Below are 24236 nucleotides of genomic sequence, written 5' to 3'. Positions count from 1 at the left end.
CGCACCAAACCTACAGCAGGTACCCGCTCGCTGGGGGGGACGGGGCCCGGCCCGTCTCGTCTCGCCGTGAGGGGAGAGGGCTCCGGCGTGAGTCCTCCTGAGGGGAGGGAGCCTCGGCTGTTCAGGGCAGTGTTTGATACCGCTATTAAATTAATTAATCGTGAGGAGAGCGGCTCCCACTGCTCTCTGGAGAAAGCTGCAGTGGTATGCGGTGGGTCCCCAGAGCACTGTTACCTCCCCCCTGCTACGATTGAGGTATCCCCTGAGGAGCGAAGTTCCTTGGAGATAGCTCATAGTAGAAAGTAACGAGGTTAGCTCATTGCAAAAAAAGAAGGCGAAGTGACTGAATATCCTTCAGGAATAACTGCTACACCCGCTTCAGAAAGATTTACGCTGTGTCATTACAGGAAAGGGGGAAGGCTGCAGATGGGCTCTGGAGATCACCATGCACTGAACCTCCTGAAGCTGACCAAAGGGGAGCTCAGTCTCTGGAAAGCACTGTGCTGTATTCCCTATCAGTATCCCACTTACCCTAGTCTCAAAGTGCTCATGGGTACAGCAGGGAGAATTGGGCTTGGTCACTGAGGGTGCATCTTAGCTCTAAGGGTCCAGAAGAAACCTGTCTCCTCCTTCCTTCTCTCCAGTTTGCAAGGTGAATATTGGTCCTGCCTGCAAGTCTTGAGGAGACAGCAGAAGAGCTTAATCTGGAAGTCTGGAGGCAAAGACATTTAATGCTCTAAATTACCCAGGGCTTGTTAAAACAGTAGGCATAGAGCTTTTCTCAGCATCTGCTATTAGGGCCAGACTTTTACTGGTGAACAGTACTTGATAGCACCAATGTCTGAAGAGCAAATGCTTATATAGCCAGAGAAATAAGGAAACTAAAGTCTTAAACACAAATCCCATCTGAGAGGCCTCTTAGTTGCTATCCTTTCTCTGAATCAAGTTATTAACACATAAATTATTGTGAATAAATCTGATTATTTTGCTTTGGCTGTGTACCTGTAGGGTTTGCATGATAATTTGCTTTAGCAAAGTTTTCAACTTGGTTGTTGTAAAGTTTTGGCTGTCAGAAATAGACAAGGAGCAGACTGGGAGTACATTCTGAAGAAATACTTCTTTTCTGGTACTAACCCTCAGAAATGTTCTGTATCTTTCTACCACAACTCATTTCATCTAATCTAGGTCTATCAAAATTGGTTCAAAGATGCTGCTATGGAATGGCTGACTATATTAGCTGTTAATCTGAGTTGAATTTCTGCTGTGTGGATGGAGTCCCTTACTAAAGGCACTGCCAGTCTTCGGACAGATCAGTGTCTGCATATGCTGTATCGATGTCCAAAGAGTGGACATGGAATTGGAATTGCTTTCCATTGGAGATAACCTCTTCAAGAGAGTTATTTACAGTCTTGGATTGTCGAGACTTAAGAGTCAGTCATCTGTGCTGTCTGCTGAAAACTTAACTGCTGCATTAATCTGAGTGTAACTTTTCATTGTCCTTCATTTGCCCTAAGTGAATTTTGGTAGCTATTACCATAAGAGTCTTCATACATTGCTAAAGCCGCTTTATTGTGTTCATGTTCAGAGTTTTCAGAATGACTTCCTTGGTTGACATGCCCCTGGATTATGAAAAGATGTTTGCTCATCGATTCACATCAGATGATAAAGAGTACCAAGAATATCTGAAACGCCCTGCAGATCCCCCTCCTATAGTTGAAGAATGGAGAAACAGATCTGGTGGCAGTCAGAGAAACAGAGATCGGTACTGATTTATTTTTTTTTTATCTTGGTAGTTTCACAAATGTATAGTTAAATGTTCACTTATTTTAGAAGACAGTCCCCTAGTCTAGGGGATCCTGCTCTGGCAGGGGGGTTGGACTAGATGATCTTTTGAGGTTCCTTCCAACTCCTAAGATTCTGTGATTCTGTGACAGTTAGGAATTTGTTCTGTTAAATGAAGTATTTTCTTGTTAATTCGTAGATATGATTAAGAGAAATAATCTTTGAAAATTAATGAGGTTTTACATTTTGTCTGTATTGATCGTCAAAGTTCTTGTGTATAAAAGTATTAAGTATTTTGCTTTCTAGTAAGGAATGAGCTGGAACCACTGAACCCATTGCTTTGGGATCTGTTACTGCTCAGCCAGGGACATTTTTCTGGAGAGGAAAGATAAGAGTTGTGCAAAACTAAGCCTATCTTCTGTTGAATAATAACCGGCAGGAAAATGTGTGAAGGAACAGGCTAATAATGTGATTATCTGTTGCAAGCTGTCTAGAAAAACATTTCATTTGTAACCTAAACATTTGCTGTACTTCGTGACATTAGCCTGTATTTCTTTTACCTAGTAGAAATGACTGTAAAATCCATCATCTCTGTCTAGCAAGTGCAGTGTCACCTGCCTACTGCAAAATACTTTGAATTATTTTTTCAGGATGTAATTGCAGCTTTTTACTGAATTCTGGACAGTAGCTTCTGATTTTTGTGTGACTGAAAAGCAATGATTACAGAATATAGTATGTTTGGTAATACTGACATTAGCCTTTAATATAAAGTTGTTAAACTAACAATTGGGAAGACTTCTTAGCGAACTATCCAAGATAATAAATTAATAAATTACTGTAGGTATGGTTTCATCAGTTTGACACAAAAACAGGTAAGTAATTGAGTGTATAAACAGTTTCATGGCAGTTTTAATGAAAACTGTAAAACTTAAGAGTTTCTTATCATTCATCTTTTTAAAAACTCACAATTTATGTGAATCTTTGACATGTTTCTTCATTGCAGGTTTCAAGATGGTAGATATTTTAGAGGGGACAGATACAACTGGCAAGGTGACTATAGATCGAATCAGAGGCCAGAGAGAGGTTGGGGTAATAACTACCAGCAGCACAGACAAGGACAATCGTACTCTTCCCACTATGGACAATATGGCTACAACTCCTACAACCCAGGGCCTCGTTACCATCCCTACTGATGATGCTTGTGGTTTGAATGTCCAGTCATGCTGTGTTACAAACTCCGTTAGACTTCAGTTTTCTTTTTTTTCCACAGTTTTATAGATAACTGAATAGTTGGTGTTACAGTCCATTGCTGTATATCTATAGTGTAGATTGAAAAAGGGAATACCTTTTGTGAATAATACAAGCATATTGTAGTTTGTTTAGAGTCTGTAGATCTTAGATTAAATTTCTGTCTCATACTCTTTTGTCTGAATACATCCTAATACACTTTTCTTCCATGACTGAGATTTCTCTCTGTTAGATTTTAGGAAACACAAGAGGTCAGGGGGAAAATAGCTGTGGGTTGTGTGCAGCCTGTAGCCATGGCACATTGCCTTAAGATAGTTCTTTTTGAAAGTGACACACTGTGTCTTTCTCTGGAGAGATTTTCTTAGTTTGACTTTTGATAGTGATAAAAGCTCAGTTTGGTTTGAATTTCAGATGCCTTAAAACTGAGAAGAGAGATGCTATGACAAGAATATTTTATGGAGTTGGTATTGTGTCTGTTGACTCAGTAGCTTCAATTTATTTGCAGTATCCCTCTTAAAACATGATCTGAAAGTGGGAATAAAAATCAAGTAGTTTAAGTATGTATCTTCTTATTGTAGTAGTTCAGTGATACACAAGCATTACCTGAGAAGTGATATTAAACTTAGATTAACTTGTACCATCTTAAAATAAATTTGGTATGTGCATAACAAATTTTGGAACTCCCATTTCAGTAAAGCTGTAAAATTTTGATGAGAACTGTAACTAGTTTGTATGAAATACTCTCTGCATGTTGTAGAAGAAAGGAACCATCATCAGTCCTGTTCTGTACTTTCTTGCATGAGAAAATAGCATGAGCAGTGCCAAGTGTTACTCAGTTCTTAAAATTGAAGTTCTGTGAGTTTTTTTTAATATCCACACAATAAAAGTACAGTTCACATGTAAGGATGTTTCTGAATATTTCTGAAAACTACATTTGAAACACTCAGAATGGCAGCACTCATCTAGGCTGACAGCTGCAGAAGCAGCAGCACTGACAGAGAAGTGTTGATACTGGACAGCTGTTGGTTTAAGTTAGAATAATGGCCTACTCAGCTGCAGTCAAGAGGATGAGACACATGGTGATTAATTAGAAGTCTGGAGTATTAATCCATTATCTTACATGCTGCTCTAATAGGGTCAAAGTTCTCTACTTCACCATTTACATAAGCTGTCAGAACAGCAGTGCATTTCTTCGTATGTGACATTTTCTTCGGCTGTTGTACAGAAAAACAGAATCATCCATGCTGGCTGTTGCAAAAGTCATGATGCACATCATGACATGATGTGATAAGGAGTGCAAATTAGTGCATCTTGATTTAAAAACAAAGACTAAATATAGAAGTCAAAAGCACACTCTCCCAGCTTTTAAGATGTTTTTAAGAGCTAAAGAGTATGTTTACTGTTGATCTTGGAAACACACACTGTACAGAGGGTTTACATTTACATTTAGGTTTTAGTCTGTGATACAAGAGCTGTGACACAAGTGTCTCCACCTGCTAAGTATTTCTGGCTTCTGCTTTTCATATAATATTGTTAACTCTGATACACTTTTTAATATCCTACTCCCTGAAGTATTTGCCTTGAATTAAGTTGTTTAACCTTACAAACCTTTTAGTGAGAAGTCTCTTTTTCTTTAAGGAGTTCTATGGGATGAAATGCACCCTTTTTAACCCTCATGAATATGGAGAAGCTGCTACACTGGGGGATATCAGATCATGCAAAGTTCTTACCTGTGCAAGTTATCATGGTGGAATTCCCTTTCAATGCAGAACCACATTCACAGTATCAGATATCCCAGACTCCCACCTCAGGAAGGGAGCGTGTCTCTTTCTGCAGAGAGCCCAACACTGCCAGCTACGCCACGGAAGTCAGGCTGTGCCAGGATGTTGTCCTTCCTTACCATCTGGAGCAGCATCTCAGGTTGAAATAAAACCTGGCAAAAGGAACGGATTCGGTCTCGTCTGTTGCCTTTCCTCAAGCCCAATAATTTTTAGTGTCTTTCCACTAGTGAATAAAGAATCTACAACACTGTGACCAAGCTGTAGAAGCAGATAGATTGGGATGTCTTGAGTGGAAGTTATGACTTGAGAATGACACATTTCATGATCTCAGCTCTCTGGTTCTGAGCTTCTTGACTGAGACCAGGAGAGACACAGGCCAGTGCAGCCTCCCGGGTTCTGTCTTTATATTCTTGACTCCATCCTTACCATTAGAGCTTTCAATTAAACTTTAAGCACCTGTATGATTTACAAAGCTCTTCCTTGGAACTATTATGGCAAGAATAATTTTTGAGGGGAAGACATTTCTAAATAATGCATGCACTGGACAGAAAGGTAAACACAATTCAGTATGTATTACTTCCAGCAGTTTCCACATGGATGAAGTTGTATTTATTATAAAGTCCAGTTTATTTCTGTCAAGCTGAATAAAACCAGTAAGTATTGCCTGTAAAAATGGTTTGTGCATTACAGATTAAAAAAAAAAGTTAACATTTAAATGACTTCAAACACGACAGAAATTGTTTGCTTTAACTATGCTGGAGATTTCAGGGTAAATATTAAAATTCAGTGTCTGGAATCTGACTTTAAGAGATCTCTTCCATCTGACATTTGCTCAGACATCATTATTATGAATAAAACAAAAGATAAATGTTACGTATTAAAAAATGACTGCCACATTGCCAAGAGTTTGAACACCCCAGAAGTTCTGAATACGGCGCTTGCAGCAGTTCCAAATCTGTTCCTGAACACGCACAGCAATTTTGTATGTACTGAAGAATTATCATGCTAAATTACAGGTGCTGTGGCAAACAACTAAGAAAACTCGGTAGCTTTTATACAGTCTCTTAACTAGCAGTTAAAAAAATGCTAAGCCTTGAAATACTTGAAGGCAGAAGCAAGTACATAGGAAAAAAAATCTTGGTGTGATTTGTGAGACATTTTTACAAGTGTTCACTGCTATTGAGCCTCTATTTTATCCTAGCTCTGCAGCTGGGAATAGAAATGTGCAGACGTGCTTTGAAATGTTAGAAGCTGAACTACTTTCAAGAGGCTCTCTGGGAGAGATTTCAGATGGAGAAGACAAGTGTCATTTCTGATACACATATAATCAACATTTAACTTCTAGAACAAAAAATGTATTTAATATCCTACTGTTTAAATATATTTGACTATATTGCAGCAGTTTGAATATATTTAAACTCATACTATTAACTTGCTAATAAATACTCTGCTTAACCACAAGACATGTTCCCGTTTGCTTCTTATGCTGCTTACACAGATGCTGGAAGGAAAATTCTTTTTTTATCAAATTTAAATTAAGGTTTTGCCTGCCACCACCTTTTCCTTAGAGGAAAAAAAATATCACTGAAATACATAACTCCGGGTGAATTTTGTTAGGTGATTCAACTTGTACACTCACAATTGTGAGTGAGCCTGGAACAGGCTGCCCAGGGAGGTGGTGGAGTCACCATCCCTGGATGTGTTTAAAGAGCGGGCAGACGAGGTACTTAGGGATATGGTTTAGGGGGTAGACAGGAGTGGTTGGACGTGATGATCTCAGAGGGCTTTTCCAACCGAGCGATTCTGTGATTCTGTAATTTCTCCAACCCTGACAAACAAGAGGGAGTAGGAGCAGGGAGCAAGAAGGAAAGGAAACAGGACTGCTGTTCTCTGAGCAGCCGAGAGACTGAGACTGAGACTGCTACAGGAGCAATTTAACAAAACTGCACCTCCCTTGCCTTTCATTTGCCAATCAGGAAAAATTACTATAATCTGTCACCTTGTCCCTGTATGTTAGAAGAGAGCTGCATAACTCTGCTTAAACTATGCACTGATATTCTAATGAGAGGCTAAGCAAGATTTCAGGGCAGATCAGGTTTTCTGGAAAGTACCTAGGAAATATGCAGCCTGATTCGAGACACACGGATGTAAATCCTAGAGATCAAAACAGACTCCAGTGGCTCCAGCACTACCAGGAGAGTAAATGGCAACTGTACTATGGTGGTGCACAAAGATCTTGCCTCTAAAGGATTATTTTTTTCATTAGGCCCCACAGGCTGGAATTTATTTTTGTGTTTACCATGGCCTATATTTTTCTTCAGTAAAGCGCGGACTGCACTTGCTGGATGTCAGTCCTCATTTGCTTATGTGAAACACTGATGCCAAAGTTATTTCTACATAGCTCAGCCCCTGACTTTGTAAGTACTCTCTCCTATTAAAATGCAAATTTATTTCAAGAGATGGTAAAAGTTGGTAATAACCACATTTTCCTGTAAGTCTAATAAACACACAACAAGCTAATTCATCCCCAATGATGTAACGAGCAGGAATAGAAATGAACCTTGTCTTTTTCCTAACACACAGATGCATATTTTTCAAGTAATACTTCAACAGCTGGATCACTTTTTTTTTCCCCCAATAGTATGGGTTGGCTTCTTTTTCTGCATATTAAGTAATTCAAACCTTGCTTCACTAATAAAAAATGAATCACTATCAAGTATCAAAGCTGCTCTTGCTCATTGAAGAGAAAAACCTCATCTATTCAAAAGATGAGTTAAAGTTAAGAAAACAACTTAGCTATTTGTTACAGAACTACAAAAATAACCAAGGCCCAACCTTATTTATGAAAAAATAAATCTTTCAGCTGAAACATGTTACATGCCTCTTCTTTGTGAAGAAAGACAATGTGGTATTTATACACCCACATAAATTAAATAGTTACGATTATAATTAGTACTGTTGAGATAAAGGTTAAAAAAGCAAGCATACTATAAGAAGTTTTGTACAGCTTTTGGCCACCATATTCCAAGTTTAACATGATCATAGCTGATCAGAAAGCAGATGCTTTTTGTCCAAAGTCATGGCTGAAGTGCCTTTCTGAGGAAATCCTTGAAATGGTACATTTTCCATTATTATATTTCTAGTATTATATTTCTATTAGTCAATACAAATAAACTAATAGTAATACTTGCCAAGTGCAACCAGCCTCAAACTATTACATATTCTTTTTACAAAATGAAAAGAAATTTTCCATAGCAAAGGCCCTGTGTTTTAGTTTTACCCTTCTATACTCATCAAGTCACCTCGATATATGAATGCTACTGAGACCGAAAACTGAAGTACATTTAAGAATACTGCTTCAGTGGCTTCACTAATATGAGCATTTAAATACAGCAAACAAAACCTCTAGGAGTTTAGATCAGTTTAGTGCAAGTGCTCTGTGTGGACACATGCTCTCCTCAGACCAAGCCCATGTTACTCATTTATAAGCCACGTACTCTAAACGCCTGCTCTGACGTGATGGAGCACCTAGCTTGGGGTACACACAGCCTCTTCTAAACCCCAGCTGCATCTAAAATGCTATAAGAACATAAAGGAGCTTAACCTTAAATTGCCAGGGGGCAAATCCTATTTCCCCAACCCTGCAGCTCAGAGGATACTCCCCCATCAGCAGAATTACAATTTTTGTTGTTCAAAGACGGGAGTGGAAGGGTACATTGTACAGCCCAGGAAACGATGGGAAGGAGCATGGCTGAGCTAAAGGAACAATTGTTTCATGGCCATTTCCATGTGTATCCTGAACTCTGTAGGGGAAATTAAGTTTTGAGATTTGATTATTGGTTATCAAGTGACTTCACTGCCACACCAGTCTGGGGGAAGAAAAGAGAAAATCCTTCCACCCCCCCAGACTCCAGGGACCTCCCCAGCACAAAACAAGCCAGCAAAATAGGGACCTAGGAATCTGGAAGCAGTTAGGCAGCTGCTTTATTACACTGGCAGAGCTTATGTCTTTAAGTAAGGTGGAGAGATCCAAGGGACGATAAACAAATCACTATTGATCACATATCCTGCAGTCTGGGTAAATCCAATTGTAGAACCTCTTCAGACCTCACGAGCAGGATTTTAGTTTTTAGAGATAAAATGGATTTAGTGCTAGGTAAGAAAAGATCAGTCTAATCTTACCTCCTTCTGTACCTGCATTAGACATATTCTTACTACTGGCCTAAAACTGTTTTTTTAAATCCAGTGCAGTTTTTACTCCCTCCTTCCTATCACTACACAGGCACCAGGCTATTTGTTTCAGATATATCTATTATACTAGTTCCTAATATTCTTGAACTCTCCTGAAGACAAAAGCTTTTAAAGCTACTTTAAAATTCTAACAAGACAACTTTGCCACAGTGCCAGTCATCCTACCTGAATTAAAAAGAAAGTTAAAAGGATGGGATGTTTTCAAAGATAGAACCAGACATGCATGTTAGTTCCCAGTTCAGCTACAAACCACTTTTAATGCTTTTGTGTCCTAGCTTCCATCCATAAAACAGTGGTTAAGTCTGCTCTGTTTCCCTCTTCTGTGCTCTGTATTTCGGCTACAAATCCTCCCAGGCAAGGGCTACTCCATTTAAAGTATAGGTGTGGTGTGTAACAATCTCAGCTGGGCTCTGTATGTCTCAATACAATGCATTAGAAACATTCTGGTGAGCATATTAATTTGTTTGCTGATTTTAAAGTATTTTTTTAACTAAACCCAAATACATTTTAGATACTGTGAAGCCAGTGACTTGATTTGAACACTGCCTTTTTATCACTCCATAGCCACAGAGGCGTACAGCTGCGATTCTGTGGCCTAGCAAGCTCTCAAAGCTAGACCTGCACTAAACAGCAAGTGACCGTAATCCTATGGATGTAATAGAAAAGCCCTTCAAAAAATCTAAGTAGCATAAAGACGGCCCCATCATAGCTAAGAGGTATGGGTAGTGCAGTCTGATAGTTAACATTGAATTGAAGAGATATGAATTAAAATCAACAGGGCAATCTATGCAAACTATATTCCACATTGATAAAATTTGTGATGGTTACTGTATTGAATTTATATTTAATTGATTTTAAAAACTCTCATGCACACACCACACAATCATGGCAAGAACGAGTAAAATTCCAGCCTTATGTAATAATGACAGTGCTTTCCTTTTTAAAAATCAAGTAGATGCAAAAAAATGTAATGCAAACTATTATAATTACATAGTTAAGCATCTGAGTTTCAAAAACATCAAAGGTGAAGTTGTTCCTTGCACCTGCAGCAAAAGAAGAGTGAAGACAATGGAGTGGTAAGGGCAGGAGTGGACGAGTCGGCCGTGGTGAAAGAGGGAACGCGCTGGTGCAGGAACAGGAAGACGACTGACAGGGCAGCCATTGCAACAAATGTGTCTTATCAGAAATAAAAAGTTGTATTCTAGAAGAGTGTATTGAAAAGTCAGGGTGTCCTTAGTAGCTGAGAAAACAGAATCATCTGACTGAAGGTAAAATACAAATATCTTTAAAAGCCATTTGTGATTGATGAGAACTGGAAGACAAAGATGGCATCACAGTCCCTTGGCAAGAAAATCCCTCCAGATGGCACCTATTTCTCATTAAAGTTCTGGGGGAGGATCCTAGACATCCCAGCAGGTCCCGGCATGACTTTGGATTCAAGGCTGTCCACAAACTCAGCTGCTCTTTGGCTCAACTCCACTTTTGCTACACATGCATATGGCATCAGGACATTGGCTGATGAACGACTTTAACTGTTAATTTCTGTCTCTTCAGATCACACCTCCTATACTACGTTTTAAAAGGCAGAAACCTGTCTGTAACCGTGCCACACAAGACATGGCTCAGAAAACATGGCTCCTCTTCTTCTACACTGTATATCATCAGCTATGATTTTGTTACTTTGGTGCAGCTTCATTGTGGAATAGCATGCGGCAGTGACCTTACAGTATTTTCGTCTGCACCACTTGGGATAAAAGCCGCCTATCTGGGGATCCCAGCTAAGTGCAGGAAAGCCCAGCGTCCTTACAATACCTATGAAAAACCTCTGCCAAGCTCCTCTACTATTGCTTGCAGGAGGGACAGAGTTTAATATGGCAATCTCATAGTTAACTACACAAGAGTGCCTCGGTTTCAACAGCTGAGAGGAGGTTATTTAACAAAAGAAAATGACTGTAAGTAATAAAAAGTCATCGACAGCTCACCAGGATTTGTCTGACTTAACACAGACAGGGGTGGAGACCACTATGGACCTGAAAATGAGCAAAGGGTCCAAAGAGCAGAATTTATGTGAATTCCTATGGATTGAGCTGCTAAATAAACCACATTCTTTTCTGTGAGCATAACAGATAGAAATATATAGGAGCAGTCAGTCCACTGCAGCATGTTGAGAACCTAAACAAATGTTATAACGCATGAAGGATCTTGTGCGCATAACATCTGCACCGCAGCTGGGGTGGGGAAGTGCCACGCTGGGTCTGCGCTGTTTGCGAGGCTGACGATGCTCTGCTTGTCCCCGTGACATTGCTGGCCTGCAGGCAAAACTGGAGAGTGCACGATTTGGTAACTGCACTGATTATCCGCCGGCAGATGATAAACTGCAGATTCCCATGTGATAACAGCAAGGCCTTCCTTCTATTTTAACTAGCAACACACTACAGCACAATCACCGATCTATAGCTATGATTTCATTTAATTCAATAGTTTACTTTGTGCCCACATCTTACTCTGTCTCCAAGTCAAATTAACACATCACTTCAGGTTAAGCTAAGCAATACATCCTGAATGCTGATACGGGCCAGAATATGATTATACAAAAATCAGTTTATAAATCCTCTTCATTGGCCCTTTGTCAGGAAACTTCACTATACACAAGAGGAAGTAAAGGAACAAACCAAAAATCAAACATAGTATGGTTAAGGAGCAATTAAAATGGATATTTTAATTCACCTTTGTAACCTTCTAAAAGCTTTCAAATTTATATGGTTTTAAATGATAATGATTTTAACAAAAACAATTCTTTTCCTCTGTGAAAGGTATTAACAGGAAATTGAGAAGCTGAGGGAAAATGGCATTTCATTTTTCACATTTGGTATGAGCCTACTCTAACCGTGCAGCAGGAGAGGTAGTTATCATGCAAAGCCTGTCCTTCTCTTTGGATGCCCTCTTCCAATTTCGACTGGAAGCGCTGCGTGTTAAAGGATCATTAACCAAAGTCATGTACATCGTCACTCCCTCACAAACAAACGCTGTAAACACTGCGATAGCCACAGGGACACTGTATAATCAGGGGCCAGCGTAGACCTTGTAGCTCACACAAGACAAAGTAGGCAGACTAAATTACCCTAAAGAAATCTTTTTTCCCAAAACATACCCATCTCAAAGGAAGGGTAAGGCAATGCTCTTGCCGCTGCTGAAAGGCTCCTTGGAGCTGGTCTCTCTCTCCTGCAAAGTACAGAACCTACACACAACCCTCTGGCCTGGGGGGCCATCTTTAGCACAATCAATTTTACTGCCTGGCTTCCAGACGGATAGTGTTCTTATCCCTTGTATTCACACAAAGTCTCAAGCACATAACAGCTTTACAGTGTGAACATATTATGAAAGAAGATGGGAGACAAATACCACCTTCACTGGCTTGTACAAAATACGATGTTGGGACTGAGTATTGTTTCCCAAACCAAAGGGCTGGGCCACAGAGCCGGATCATATAATGTTTTCACATCAGCACACTCCAAAATTTTTGAAAGGGAGTCATAACCCTGGCTGCACAGATTTATACAGCAATTGGATCCCATGGTGAGACGTATACTGACGTATATGGAAGCATTTCTTTCTTCACAGTTACATTCCTGTCTCTGCGCACTAAATGCAGTATCTCTGACTACTAAAATGCAGTCAGATGCGATGCACTTCCAAAATTACAGAAAACTAGTTTTTGAAAGTGAATTCATTCCTATTTAGTTTCTCCCACATAAACCTGTCTCTTACATAGCACTCTTGACCCCTATCACAGAGGGACTGATATATGTCCCAGCATTTTGGAAACAATTTTAGGTTGTTCTTTTTGCCATAAAAGAGAGGAATGCAATGCCCAGGGTAGTGAAGAAAACTGAGCAAGATTTTAATCCCCTTCCAGGAGTCTCATGATCTACTTTTAAATCTTTTTCCATTACTATTTAATGGTATTATAATTAGTATAAGTCTCTAGCGTTCAGAGTAACCACAAAACAAATACAACCTTGATTATGCTCTTATTATTGTCTGTATTACAGTGGCAGCTAGAGACTTCGAGCTTTACCAAAGGAGCACAGGAGTGTGCATCTCCAAGAACCTGCATCTAATCTAGAATGAGAATTTGTAGGTTATTACAAACAGAAAAGACAGGGGGAAAGGGATAAAACACAGAGGTTGCTATACCCAGTTTATATGCTCTTATTTTTTTTACTTTAGAAGTCTGACATTCTTCTTTGGACAAGATTCTGTCCTTCCTGAAGCTGGACACAATCAGCAGTCCTACTCGCTACAATGGGCTCAAACCTTACTGTTTAGGACAAGTTCCTCTCTAAAATCCTTAAATACAGTTACATTTCCTGCTGCCAATCCAACAGTCACAACAGTCTTGATAGCTTATTCTCTGCTGCCAAACCTGCCCCCAGTCACACTTTTTTTTGTTGCAACTATGAAGTCACAGATTTATTTACCCTCTAAAGCTGTGGGCTGTATTTATCCTCTAAAACTGAACAGGCACGTAGCAGCAGACCAAAGGCTCCTTTGTGGAGAAAGAACATCATTTCGGAAGAAACAAAGACGGGTGTCTCTTCTGCTCAGTGCTCTTCGCAGACAGTAAAGCAAAAGAACACAAGTGATTGATTTACCCTCACACATACTACACTATTGAAGGAGTCAGTTAATCAGAAGACCTGATTTTACCATTCCCAAGTGATTTCACTTAAACCTTGAAGTGTCATCCACTTTTGGTATCTCTACTTTTTCAACAGTGGAAATTAATACAGCAGAGCAGAAAGAGGCCTAAATTCAGAGATGAAAGGTGGCAATGATTGTAGGAATTTCTCAGAGTTCAAATTTCTTTTCTAATTAAGAGTCTTAACACTTCCTTTTCCGACACAGAAATAGTGTCTCACATTCTGAAACAATTTTTAATACAGTCCACAGTCACCTTCCCCTGCAGGGCAAACGCTCGCCGTATCCACTAACCTGAATGAGCATTTCTGGCAGCAGCTCCTTCCACTGCAAAAGACTGGAGGCTGTGCTCCCAGGGCTGCCAATTTAGCATAATGGAAACCTGTGGGAGACTTCACAATGCTTTGGATGAAGCTCTGCAGATAAGACAAGACCATGGGAGCTGCAGTTGGCCGACTGGTGGCAAGAGGATGTGCCAGCATCTCATAGCACTTACAGAGTGTTAGTCCTGACTTGCTGTGAAGGATAATAGTTCAGTCACCAAAATGAAAAAATACCAGGAAGCTGTAGCTGTCTTTGCAGAATCAATTCACTCAAATGAGATGGGAAGGCAGAATAGATGAACTAGTTATCCGCAGCTCACCAACTTTGCCAGCTGAATTTGTATTTTAACCCGCACAACTCTAAGTATCAACAGCATCAGTAGATGCTCTTTCTATATTAAACATCAAAGGCCTTTACATTAATATCTCCTTTCAGAAGATGAATCTTTCCTTCCTGAAAAACTTCAGATTGGCATTTAAGGGCTCAGAATTCACACTATGAGCACCACAGGTAATATCCTCTCCCCACCTATAGTCATACATTTCAAGTAAAAAATAACTGTGAAAGTTATATTGCAAATTATTAGATTTACAGTCTTTGAAAACATGACAGATTTTTTTCCCATTCTGACTTGAGTGCTAAACAGCAGAGCAGGTGTGATAAAATACCTCAAGTCTATCACACACTATTCTATCCATGTTCCTCCCCAGCAGAGCTTAGAAGGACATGCAGCAAATACTCCCAACAGGCCAAGCAAAATTGCTCCTAGCCCAATAAACAACCTTTGATTAATGTAAAATAGTCCTTTTTTTCCCCGCTCTCCTCACCATCTTTTATTTTCTTCATTGTTGAGTAGGAGATGTTCACCTAGTATGCAAACCCAGGAATCAAACAAACAAGTTCTGTTTCTTCACAGAGTGTAATCAAGGCACATCCCACTGGGTAACTGCAGGCCAAAGCCTGAAACCCAGCCTAGAAATAGCTAAGATCTGAAAATGAACTAACAGATATTGCTTATTTAAGTTTATAAGCCCAAGTGCATAAAACTTGGAGCACTTCACTAAATTCTTTCCCAGGTAAAGAGACTAAGTAGGTCAACTGACGGAAGCAGGAATCATATGCAGCTGAGAAACGAAATGTTTCCTATACAAAATGTTGTTAAACAGCATTTTCCATCAAACGTGCTTTAGTGGAACTTTTCATCACAGCCTTGCAACATGAACAGTGGTGCAAAAATTATTCTGTTTCTTGTGGAGGTCTGTCTCACAGCAATATCAGAGAAAAAAAACACTTTCAAATTCGGATCTGCAATGGCAACCCCATAAAGCTGGCAGAAAGGCTTACGGCAAGCTCTGGTATTACATGCTCTTTTTGTATTTGTTTCTTTAAGTGTATAACACACGTTTGCCAACTTCTCCACTGACAGGTTCACTTATTTTTGCAGATTTAGGACTTACATACTTTTCAGACTACTGAAAGTTGTGTTTAATTAGATCTTATACCTTCTCTGCTTTTACACACACAGGCATTTGGCTACTGAAAGACTGGCCTTGCCACACTTCCACAATTTAATGACAGCTGTTGTCAAATTAATGTTTTCAGATGCTCTAATTTCACATTTATCTTTTGCCAGAAATATTCCCTGGCACTGTATTAAATAAAGAGAAAAATTTATTCTAGCTGACATGTGACAGCAATCACAGCAAACAGAAGTCATACAGTTTGAGAACATCATTATAAGCTGATAATCTTTGAAAAATATTTAACAAAAAGCTCCTGGGTCTGCTTTAGCAGCTGAACCTGAACTCAGTGAGGAAGTGACTGAACAGAATCAGACATTCTCATTAAGTAAAATTAGCCAAGTGCAATTTGCCTGGCTGGTCCCCTCTATGTATTAGCATTTATATTCAGTCAGTGATGAGCTTAATCAGGTTTTTCAAACAAAAAGAAAAAAAATCCCCCCAAACCCCATAAACCTATCAGGTTTATTAGTAATAGATTCCACTTTCATTGTAAAAAGGGAGCTAAGAAACTGAAGAAAATTGCCTGTTCAGAAGTGCATCCCAGTAGCAATCTTTCCTCGTGGCAGGAACATGACCTCACATACGAGCTAGCTGATTGCTGTCAGATTTATGGAAGACAAAAGGAGACATTTTATTAAAGGGCAAATACCAGGAGGCTACACACAGCTGCTACAGGGCCTCGCTGGCAGGGGCAGGTTTGCCCTCTGATTGCAAAGATTGTATCACAAGGCCTTGTTTTCCATCTTTTGTAACGAGTGCATCTCAAAGAGCTGTTGCGCCCAAGAAACAAAAATAAATGCAGTACCATCTAAGCAGTTAAGTGTCAGCAACAAAGCTCATTCGACAAAAAAAAGAGCAGAAACAACCCCAGAGAGCCCAGTCCTCCTGGAGAGCACTTACCTGAAACAACAGCAGCAAAACTGAATGGAGAGGCAGCAAGAGGGCAAACGAACCGAGGGCCTAGAGATGTCAGGAAGGTGGCTGCTTGAGCTGAGCATGTGTGGTGATAGCACTATCAAATTTAACCATGCAGACCTTCTGAACATCAGAAAATAAGCAGAAAACTTGGTAGATTTTAAGATAAGCTACTGAAAGTAGCACCAGTAAAAAAGGTTCCATAGAAATAGCTTGTTTTATAAAATTCAACTTGCTAACGCCCCTCTCAGCCAGATGGGCACCAAGTATGTCCTAACATCTACTGAGAGCTTTGAAATATTTTTATAGATTATGCCTCAATGCATCCTGGTTTGCAAAACACTACAGTAATGAAAGCTGGCCAAAGGAACATGTTGCAGCCCTTCCCACATGCACTGCACATGTAGTAGGTAACACAAAAGCAACTTAATGACAATCACCTCAGAATTACACGTTGTAACCCCAGTTATTCTCTTGAGGCAGAAACTGCTTTATCAAAGCAGCACAAAATGAGGCTTTCAACCCCTGCTGTTCATTCCAACACTCTTTTCTCCTCAAGTCCACAGTTAACTGTTCTCATTACAGTGTGTTTCTATAGTGACCAACTGCTAAATTGATACTCAATATATTTCCATTTCCACCTGCCTTACTTCAGACTTGGAAACTCAAGATGTTATTTAAACAACATGCCAAAAACTGAGCCTCGAGCTATAGTTAGATGGTATGGTAGACTACTTCATCACTTCCCCAGCTCCTGAAACAATGCAAAAACAAATAAATGCAGCATTTATAGACAAAAGCAAAATTCTTCATGGGTCACTAACAGTTACGTGAAAAGCCAATACATAAGGGACCAGGAAGAAATTAATTCCCAGTACCTCAGAGGAGTATCAGACTCCTCCTTTCAGGCAAGTATTTCATTCTGACAGCAGCTTTCTGACTGTTTATTGTGCCTTGGTTACATGAACAGCACTTTGCCCCAAGTGCAGCAGCCATCCTAGAAAATAATGGCCAAGACACGCTTTACACGTGGGTAAAGTACTGTGTTCCCAGAAGGAGATGGGAGCACACTTTTATAATAGCTAATACGGCAATGAATCATCCTCCTGAGGTAAAGGAACATTAAGGAAGGAATATAGTAGGTTGAATGGAAAAAAGGGACTCAGCTGGCTCAAGTTTTACATATGCAAATAAACAGTAGGAGAGGTGAAACACAGAGTGAGACCTGAAGTAATGAGCAGAAAGATCAGGTCTATCTATCTTTCTGGAGGCTGAAAGAAGGATGACATTAAACTACTTTCTGGTAAATTGCCACTGCCAGTTACTGACAAAGCTGTCAATTATACAGGATTATTTAGACTGATGATACCTGAAGAAATGGGGATTTAGAAACACTGGGGACTAAAAGAAGATGGGAATGTGCTGCAGATGATAAATGGAGTGGATTGAAAGTAAAAGAGCAAAGAGGCCAGCTTCAGAGGGTATAATTAAATATCCTTAATTAGCATATTAGAGCACTGTTATGAAGCCATATACGTACTTTAAAAGTTGGATTTTAAAAAATAAATGTAACCGAGTACATGAAAGACCAAGAATGTCCTATGCCATAAGACTGCTTTGCATAGAATGTATTCAGATGACTTATATTTTGGTAATGTTTAAATATCTTAATGATATTAAGACATCCCCTGACTGCCCAGGTCTGTAAGCAGTAAGATATTAAATCACCATTAGACAGATTGTACTGAAATTGGTCAATGTATTAGGAAAAGTGGACAGTGCTCAAGTCAACAGCAGGATTTCAAGTAGATGAGTAATCATGCAGCTTAATGCACATGGATAAAGCAGGGACCAACAAGTAAAAGGAGGGTAGCAACTGGCACCACAGTGTTTTTAAACTGGTCTAGGAATAAGAGTTAGGTTTTATTTTGAGACAGGGGATGTGAAAAATGTTTTGAGGTTCTTGGAAGAAGCCTCCTACAGTATCACAAAGCTCTGTTCTATTAAAAACATACTCTGCTGAAGAGTTAGGGATATTTGCTACCACAATTTTCTCAACAGAATGAAAGGTATTTCACTGTGTTCATGAGGAGATAGTTGACAGGTTAGGATTTCAATACAAGATTTGTAAAAGCTAGGCCAAAATCACAGTTTTGGCACTGACCTGTTTGATCACACAAGCTGTCTAATCCTTCTGTACCTCACTTTTGATATACAATGGACCAGCAATCCCTGCCTCCCAGGCACTTCACCGGGATACACGTATCCACAACCAAGATATTATGGATATAGCTGGAAGGCTGCATGAAAAACACTGACATGAGGCCCTCAGATATCAGATATGACAACATCCCAGTGTTATTTATACTACTCAAATAAATAATTTTGGTTACTCACATTAAATGAGTTCTCTGTTCCCAACATACAGAGACTTTATTTGCTGCACTGCTAGCTAGTCCACTGTTTCAGACTTAAGTGAGACAGGGCACCGCTTACAGCAGAACTTAATTTCCATCCTTCTGCTTTGATTGCTACTGTGGCTTCCATCTGATGTGGCTTTTTTACAAAATAACTGAGACTTCAACTCAGAAATGCTTTGAGAGGCAATGCTACCAACCAGCCAACTGCAACAAGTTCTGAAAAAATACTGTATGACGACTGAACTGGACAGACTACAGTGAGTCTTAAATGTCGTTTTACCATCCAGACAAAAGAAAAAGTACTTGGCTTGGCCAAGCACAAAATCAGTATTACATCAATGGCTTCCTTCCCTTCTCCACACTTGTAAATGCAACAGAAAACAGAAATGCAATAGGGAGGAGGACACAATGGTTGCTTTTCCAAGGACTAATAAACTTCCTAGCTGAACAGTACTTGTCTTCTACTTGACAAGTGATGAATATGACAATATGCCTGGCTCACACTACATAAAAACAACAGCATAATACACTGAAGGCACCCTGTTTATCTTTAAGTTCCTTCCACTGATTAGGAAGAAAACAGGCAGAATGCCAGCTGAAGGTGTTTAGGAAAGGTGAAACCTCTGAAGTGGAAGCTAGCAAAGAGCAGGCAGAACATGTTGACAGGACAGGGAACGGAAAGATTAAATTGGCTGTAGTTACAGATAATCAACATTGGAGACCAATGTACTTCAGAGGCTGTACCTGCCTCCCCTAATCTGGGTCTAAAGTAGTGGGAAAGTGTAATACATTATTTCAATATAGTATATAATACCTATAATGTAAAATACAGTATTAGCTTCCAAAGAAATCTTTATAATGGCTGTTGCAGTATCCAATTCAGAATAGAACTTAAAATGCAGGATTCCTCAGTCTTTGGATTGTTGTTTTCTACTCACAATAAAAAGAAGTTTAGGAAATGAGGAAAAAAAAAATTAACACTTGGTTTTGGCTAGCTTTGCCTTAATTTTTCTGCAAGATGTGGTACCCCTCTGCTGGGCAAGAACAGATGAAACCGCAAGGAGCTGCCTGAACAGTAGAACAAAACCAGCCTGCACTGACTGAAAAGGGTAAGGAAAGGCAACTGAGGCAATGTGTGGCTGACCAAACACCCAAGACAATAAGGAGCCCAGATGCAAACCATTAAGCAAACAGCATTCACTTTTTAGACTTAGTTCTCTAAACACTGTCCAAATAAGAAAGTAACATTTTTCAGAACATCTTTAAATGAGTCATCTTGAAGGAGCTGTCATCTTGACGAGCACCAGCTCTCTAACTCTAAAAACAACTGTTGCAATATTTAGGATAACAGGAACCAGAAAGAATTTCCTGAAGCAAAACATTTTTGTCCATGAAAAACTAAATTATGAGCTATGACGTCTGCGCTGCATGAAGCTGGTAAATAAATTTAGCTATAACTTATGAATTAATAACGTTTTCCAGGAGAAGGTATGACAAACCTTAAGCAAACGTTTACTTTAGACATTTATATTTATATATATATGCATATATATAATACGACAACCACAGTAAATATAGGACAGTGTCAGACATCAGCAGTGATGCAGATGAAAAAGCAAACTCTACCAGAGACATGTGCAGTATCACATACATTTTTGGGAAATGCTAATTCAATCTTACTCTGACCCCTGAAGCATGACAGAGAGAAGTTAAGCCACTTTCTCATTAGCCCTGAGACCGAAGTACAGTTGCCCATTTTGTTTCAGACTTCTTGTTCTACAAATGACTCTGCTTGGCTCTCTATGAGTTGGAATACTCCTCATTTCTAAACCACAAAGATTGCAAAAAAGCCCTGTTTAAAAATAACATTCTAGTAAGTGACTTCCAAGAAACTTTTTTTTGTTAAAAATATAAACACAAAACAAAGTTTGATAATACTTTTTGCCTTTTTTATTAAAAACAAGTCATTATACTTGACATACATTTGGCAAAGATACATGACTGTATCTCTACTTTTCAGGAAACTAATTACAGACTATTACAAAGTGACACCGTGAATCCAGTTACGAAGTTCTGGGTCAGTTTTTCATACTGTAAACTTCAGGTTTGTTTCAGTTGTTCAGATGATTCTGCTTTTAGCTTGTTGTGTGATCAACAACAGTATACTGGCTTCACATACATTTATTTTATATGTACATACGTGCACACAATGCAAAACTGGACCCAGTACCTGCTGCTAGATACCGAACATCCTTCCAGGGGCTTTACCAGCCTGACAGACTCATCCTTCTGTGCCACTTTTCACACTGAAGCCTGTTACTCCAAGCCTTTCACGTCGTTAACCAAAGTTTGTTTCACGAAGAAAACCAGTTTCCTAAACCATTTGTTCAGGGACTGGGAAAGAGGACAAATCTTACCAACAGGAAACTCTCCACAGTTGAGAAAGAGTCTGTAGTGACAGAAGCAGGCACTGAGCCTCAGTAAAGACCAGATTCTCTAACCAAACCTACACAGAAACTTCCCCTATACAGCAGCGATATTTACATGAGGATGTGGGGGTAGAAGTTTCTCTCCGTAGTCATTACCCACATTCTCCACAGGACTAGATCTACATAAGAACAAATATCAGTCAATTTACCAAGATGCACTGTCCCATTTTTCACTCTTGCTTTAGGTCAACTGGAAGCTTCTTTTTTCAGTTTTTCTAAAATCTGCTCTGGTGTCATCAGTGCCAAAATCTTCACCACTTTTTCACGCGATTTACCACCCTGGTTTAGACACACACAAAAAAAACATCTTTCAGAGAATCGCCACCAAACACACATTACAAAAAAATATCACTGCAATGCCAACATATCAGGTGCTTTTAAAATAATTCTTAAAGTGTGGGTAGGCAGAATTAACAATAGTAAGAGACAGGTCATACATGTCTTTTCTCGTTCTTTGAAAGGGGAAAACAATGTCTTAGCTACTCTCCTTTTAAAATTGGATACAGCTCCCAGAGCACCCCCTGAGCAGATGCTCTTTTTATAACCTACCTAGAACAAAAAGCAAGGAGTGATAAGTTTCCATAATTCACTTCTATAATCTAGAAGCAAGACTCCAACTAACTTCTATTTTTGTTTTTAAAAGGTGGCTATACACACACACACACACATAGATACATATATATATATAAATGTATGTATATTTGATAACTGTGTAGCTTCAGGTCTTTCTTCAGAGTTACCTCACACAGAGTATTAGTTACTCTAAAGCAGAGTTCTCAGGTTGATAATAAATGAAATCACATCATATCTATAACCTATTAGATATACAGATTCATACAGCTGTTATTTGAAATATTATAGACCTGGTTTTGTATTACTGAAAAAAGGCTATTTTACATAGGAACTGGCAAACCTGCAACCTCGTTTCATATTTCCTGAAGACACAACTTTGCTAGCATTCAGTAAATTGTGATTAACAAGTTACTTGTTAATCTGCAACCTGGCAAAAAGTTTGAAAAGCCCATAAGGAACATCCTGAAGGAAGAGAAAGTCCTTAACTCTACCCTACAGATATATAGCATGAAATTTAAAATTAAAACCAGATTTTTGATGCAGTCTAGCCAGCAGATGATGAAAATCAAGGTCCCTGCATAGAAATCTGATAACCTCAGTTTTATACTAGATAATTTCCCAGCAGTTTTCCAATTTGGACCGGTTTTGTTAATGCTAGCACTTATCACTAAACAAATAGCACATAAGAGAGCACCCAGTACCAAAAACCACTTGCTGTTTACACCTAGCAGATCAGGATGGAAAAATCTAAGCCACAGATAAAATAAATGCTTCACTGAAAATAAACAGTGGCTCTCAAAACAGACACCAGCATGTAATTATTTGGACACTGTAGGTCAGAACAACTGAGCTAAGAAGGTCAGACAACACTGGCTTCTTTTATGTTCAACTCCGCTTAGCACTTGTGAGAATAATCTAGTTGAACCTGAACATCCCTTTAAGATAGGAAAACAGTGTTATTTGCAAAGTGTTGATAAACAGCTGAAGCAGTTTGTCCACAATTCAAGAAAAACAAGACTAAAATCTTCACTTCCCTACCTTTCAGCAACACAGTGCTCAGTTCAGTCACTCCTACAACTACTACATTAAACCAAAGGACAAAAATAAACCCACACTTTTTCATTGTGCTCTTATGTTCATGAACTATAGATGAACATGGCTGGAAAGACTGACTTTAAATACAATGAATTAATAAAACCAATTATTTATTCAGTGCAATTAATAAAACAAAGAGTTTCCATTTGCCAAAGTCATGTAAATTCTAATACAAAGAAACTCTTGAGGCCCAGCTACAATCCAAGTGCTTATAAATACTCTTGCTTATGTGTGTCAGTTAGCGGCCAGCAAATTTTCATTCAAATATAGGTTAATTCCAAAAAATGAATAAAAAGTTATTCATGAAATACACATTTCTCTGCAAGCACAAATTTTGAGAACTGCATTTGACATGAAAAAAAAAAATCTTGAAAAAATCTTGAAAATTACATTGTCATGAAAACATGACCCGCACAAATTTTGAAAATATATCATGATGAGAATTGCTCTGATTAAAGATCTCAAAATCAGCTGTGTTCTTCCTACACAAGGTTTGTTCTCAGTGAATCATTCCATTAACTCAACTAAACACCTTTAAAGTGTTTTTGGACTGAACTTGGGAGAGCAGCTCCCTGCACTCAATGAGTAAGCTTCAAAATCCTGAATTTAAATTGCAGTACAACAACACTGAAAGAAAAATAAAAGGAAGTACCTTCTCCAAAATAACTTCACTCTTCTTTACTTCTAGCACCTTTGAGAGGTAGCGACACAGCTCTGCATTTGCCTCCCCTTCTGATGGAGGTGCAGCAATAGCTACACCTACTGCCTCAGCTGTCACATCTATAACAGATATTGTAAGGATTTTAGGCTCAAATATTCAAAACATCTGGTTTACACTTTCAAAAGCATTTTAATTTAATAGCAAATAAACTTATAGATTCCCAGGTTATGACATTTTTACACTTCACAAGCTCCCTTAAGTCAAAACTGTTAGCCAGTACAAAGACAATCTTATAATACAAAGAGCAGAGAAGCCTTCAGGCCTGTGTCAGAGTGCAGCCATGAATTAGCAGTCTTCACACAACTGGGGCACTGCTCTAAGTCCCTCTCTACGTTGCCCATTCTGACACAGGTGTAGTCCAGCTCAGCATCATGTAATGTAATACAAATCAGGTTGCCTCACCAAAAAAGCAT

The 24236-nt window shown here is 39.1% G+C and overlaps 2 protein-coding genes across 2 annotated transcripts; one reads left to right on the top strand and one right to left on the bottom strand.

Moving 5' to 3' along the window:
* Positions 1-1585: 1585 nt before the first annotated feature.
* FAM103A1 (family with sequence similarity 103, member A1) lies at positions 1586-3466 on the top strand. The gene is made up of 2 exons (XM_010184053.1): positions 1586-1762; positions 2786-3466. Exons 1-2 carry the CDS (start codon positions 1596-1598, stop codon positions 2973-2975), a joined length of 357 nt encoding a protein of 118 aa, XP_010182355.1. The 5' UTR covers positions 1586-1595; the 3' UTR covers positions 2976-3466.
* Positions 3467-21620: 18154 nt separating this feature from the next.
* Positions 21621-23910, bottom strand: LOC104540289 (chromosome unknown open reading frame, human C15orf40; the record flags this gene model as incomplete). Its single annotated transcript, XM_010184064.1, has 2 exons — positions 21621-21713; positions 23755-23910. Coding segments are annotated over 2 exons (249 nt in total), but the record flags the coding sequence as incomplete, so codon positions are not given.
* Positions 23911-24236: the final 326 nt, after the last annotated feature.

The sequence above is a fragment of the Mesitornis unicolor genome, unplaced genomic scaffold, assembly GCF_000695765.1.
Source record: "Mesitornis unicolor isolate BGI_N332 unplaced genomic scaffold, ASM69576v1 scaffold52350, whole genome shotgun sequence".
Classification (NCBI taxonomy): Eukaryota; Metazoa; Chordata; class Aves; order Mesitornithiformes; family Mesitornithidae; genus Mesitornis; species Mesitornis unicolor.
Note: the sequence above shows the minus strand (reverse complement) of the source record. Positions and strands in the feature narration are given on the sequence as shown.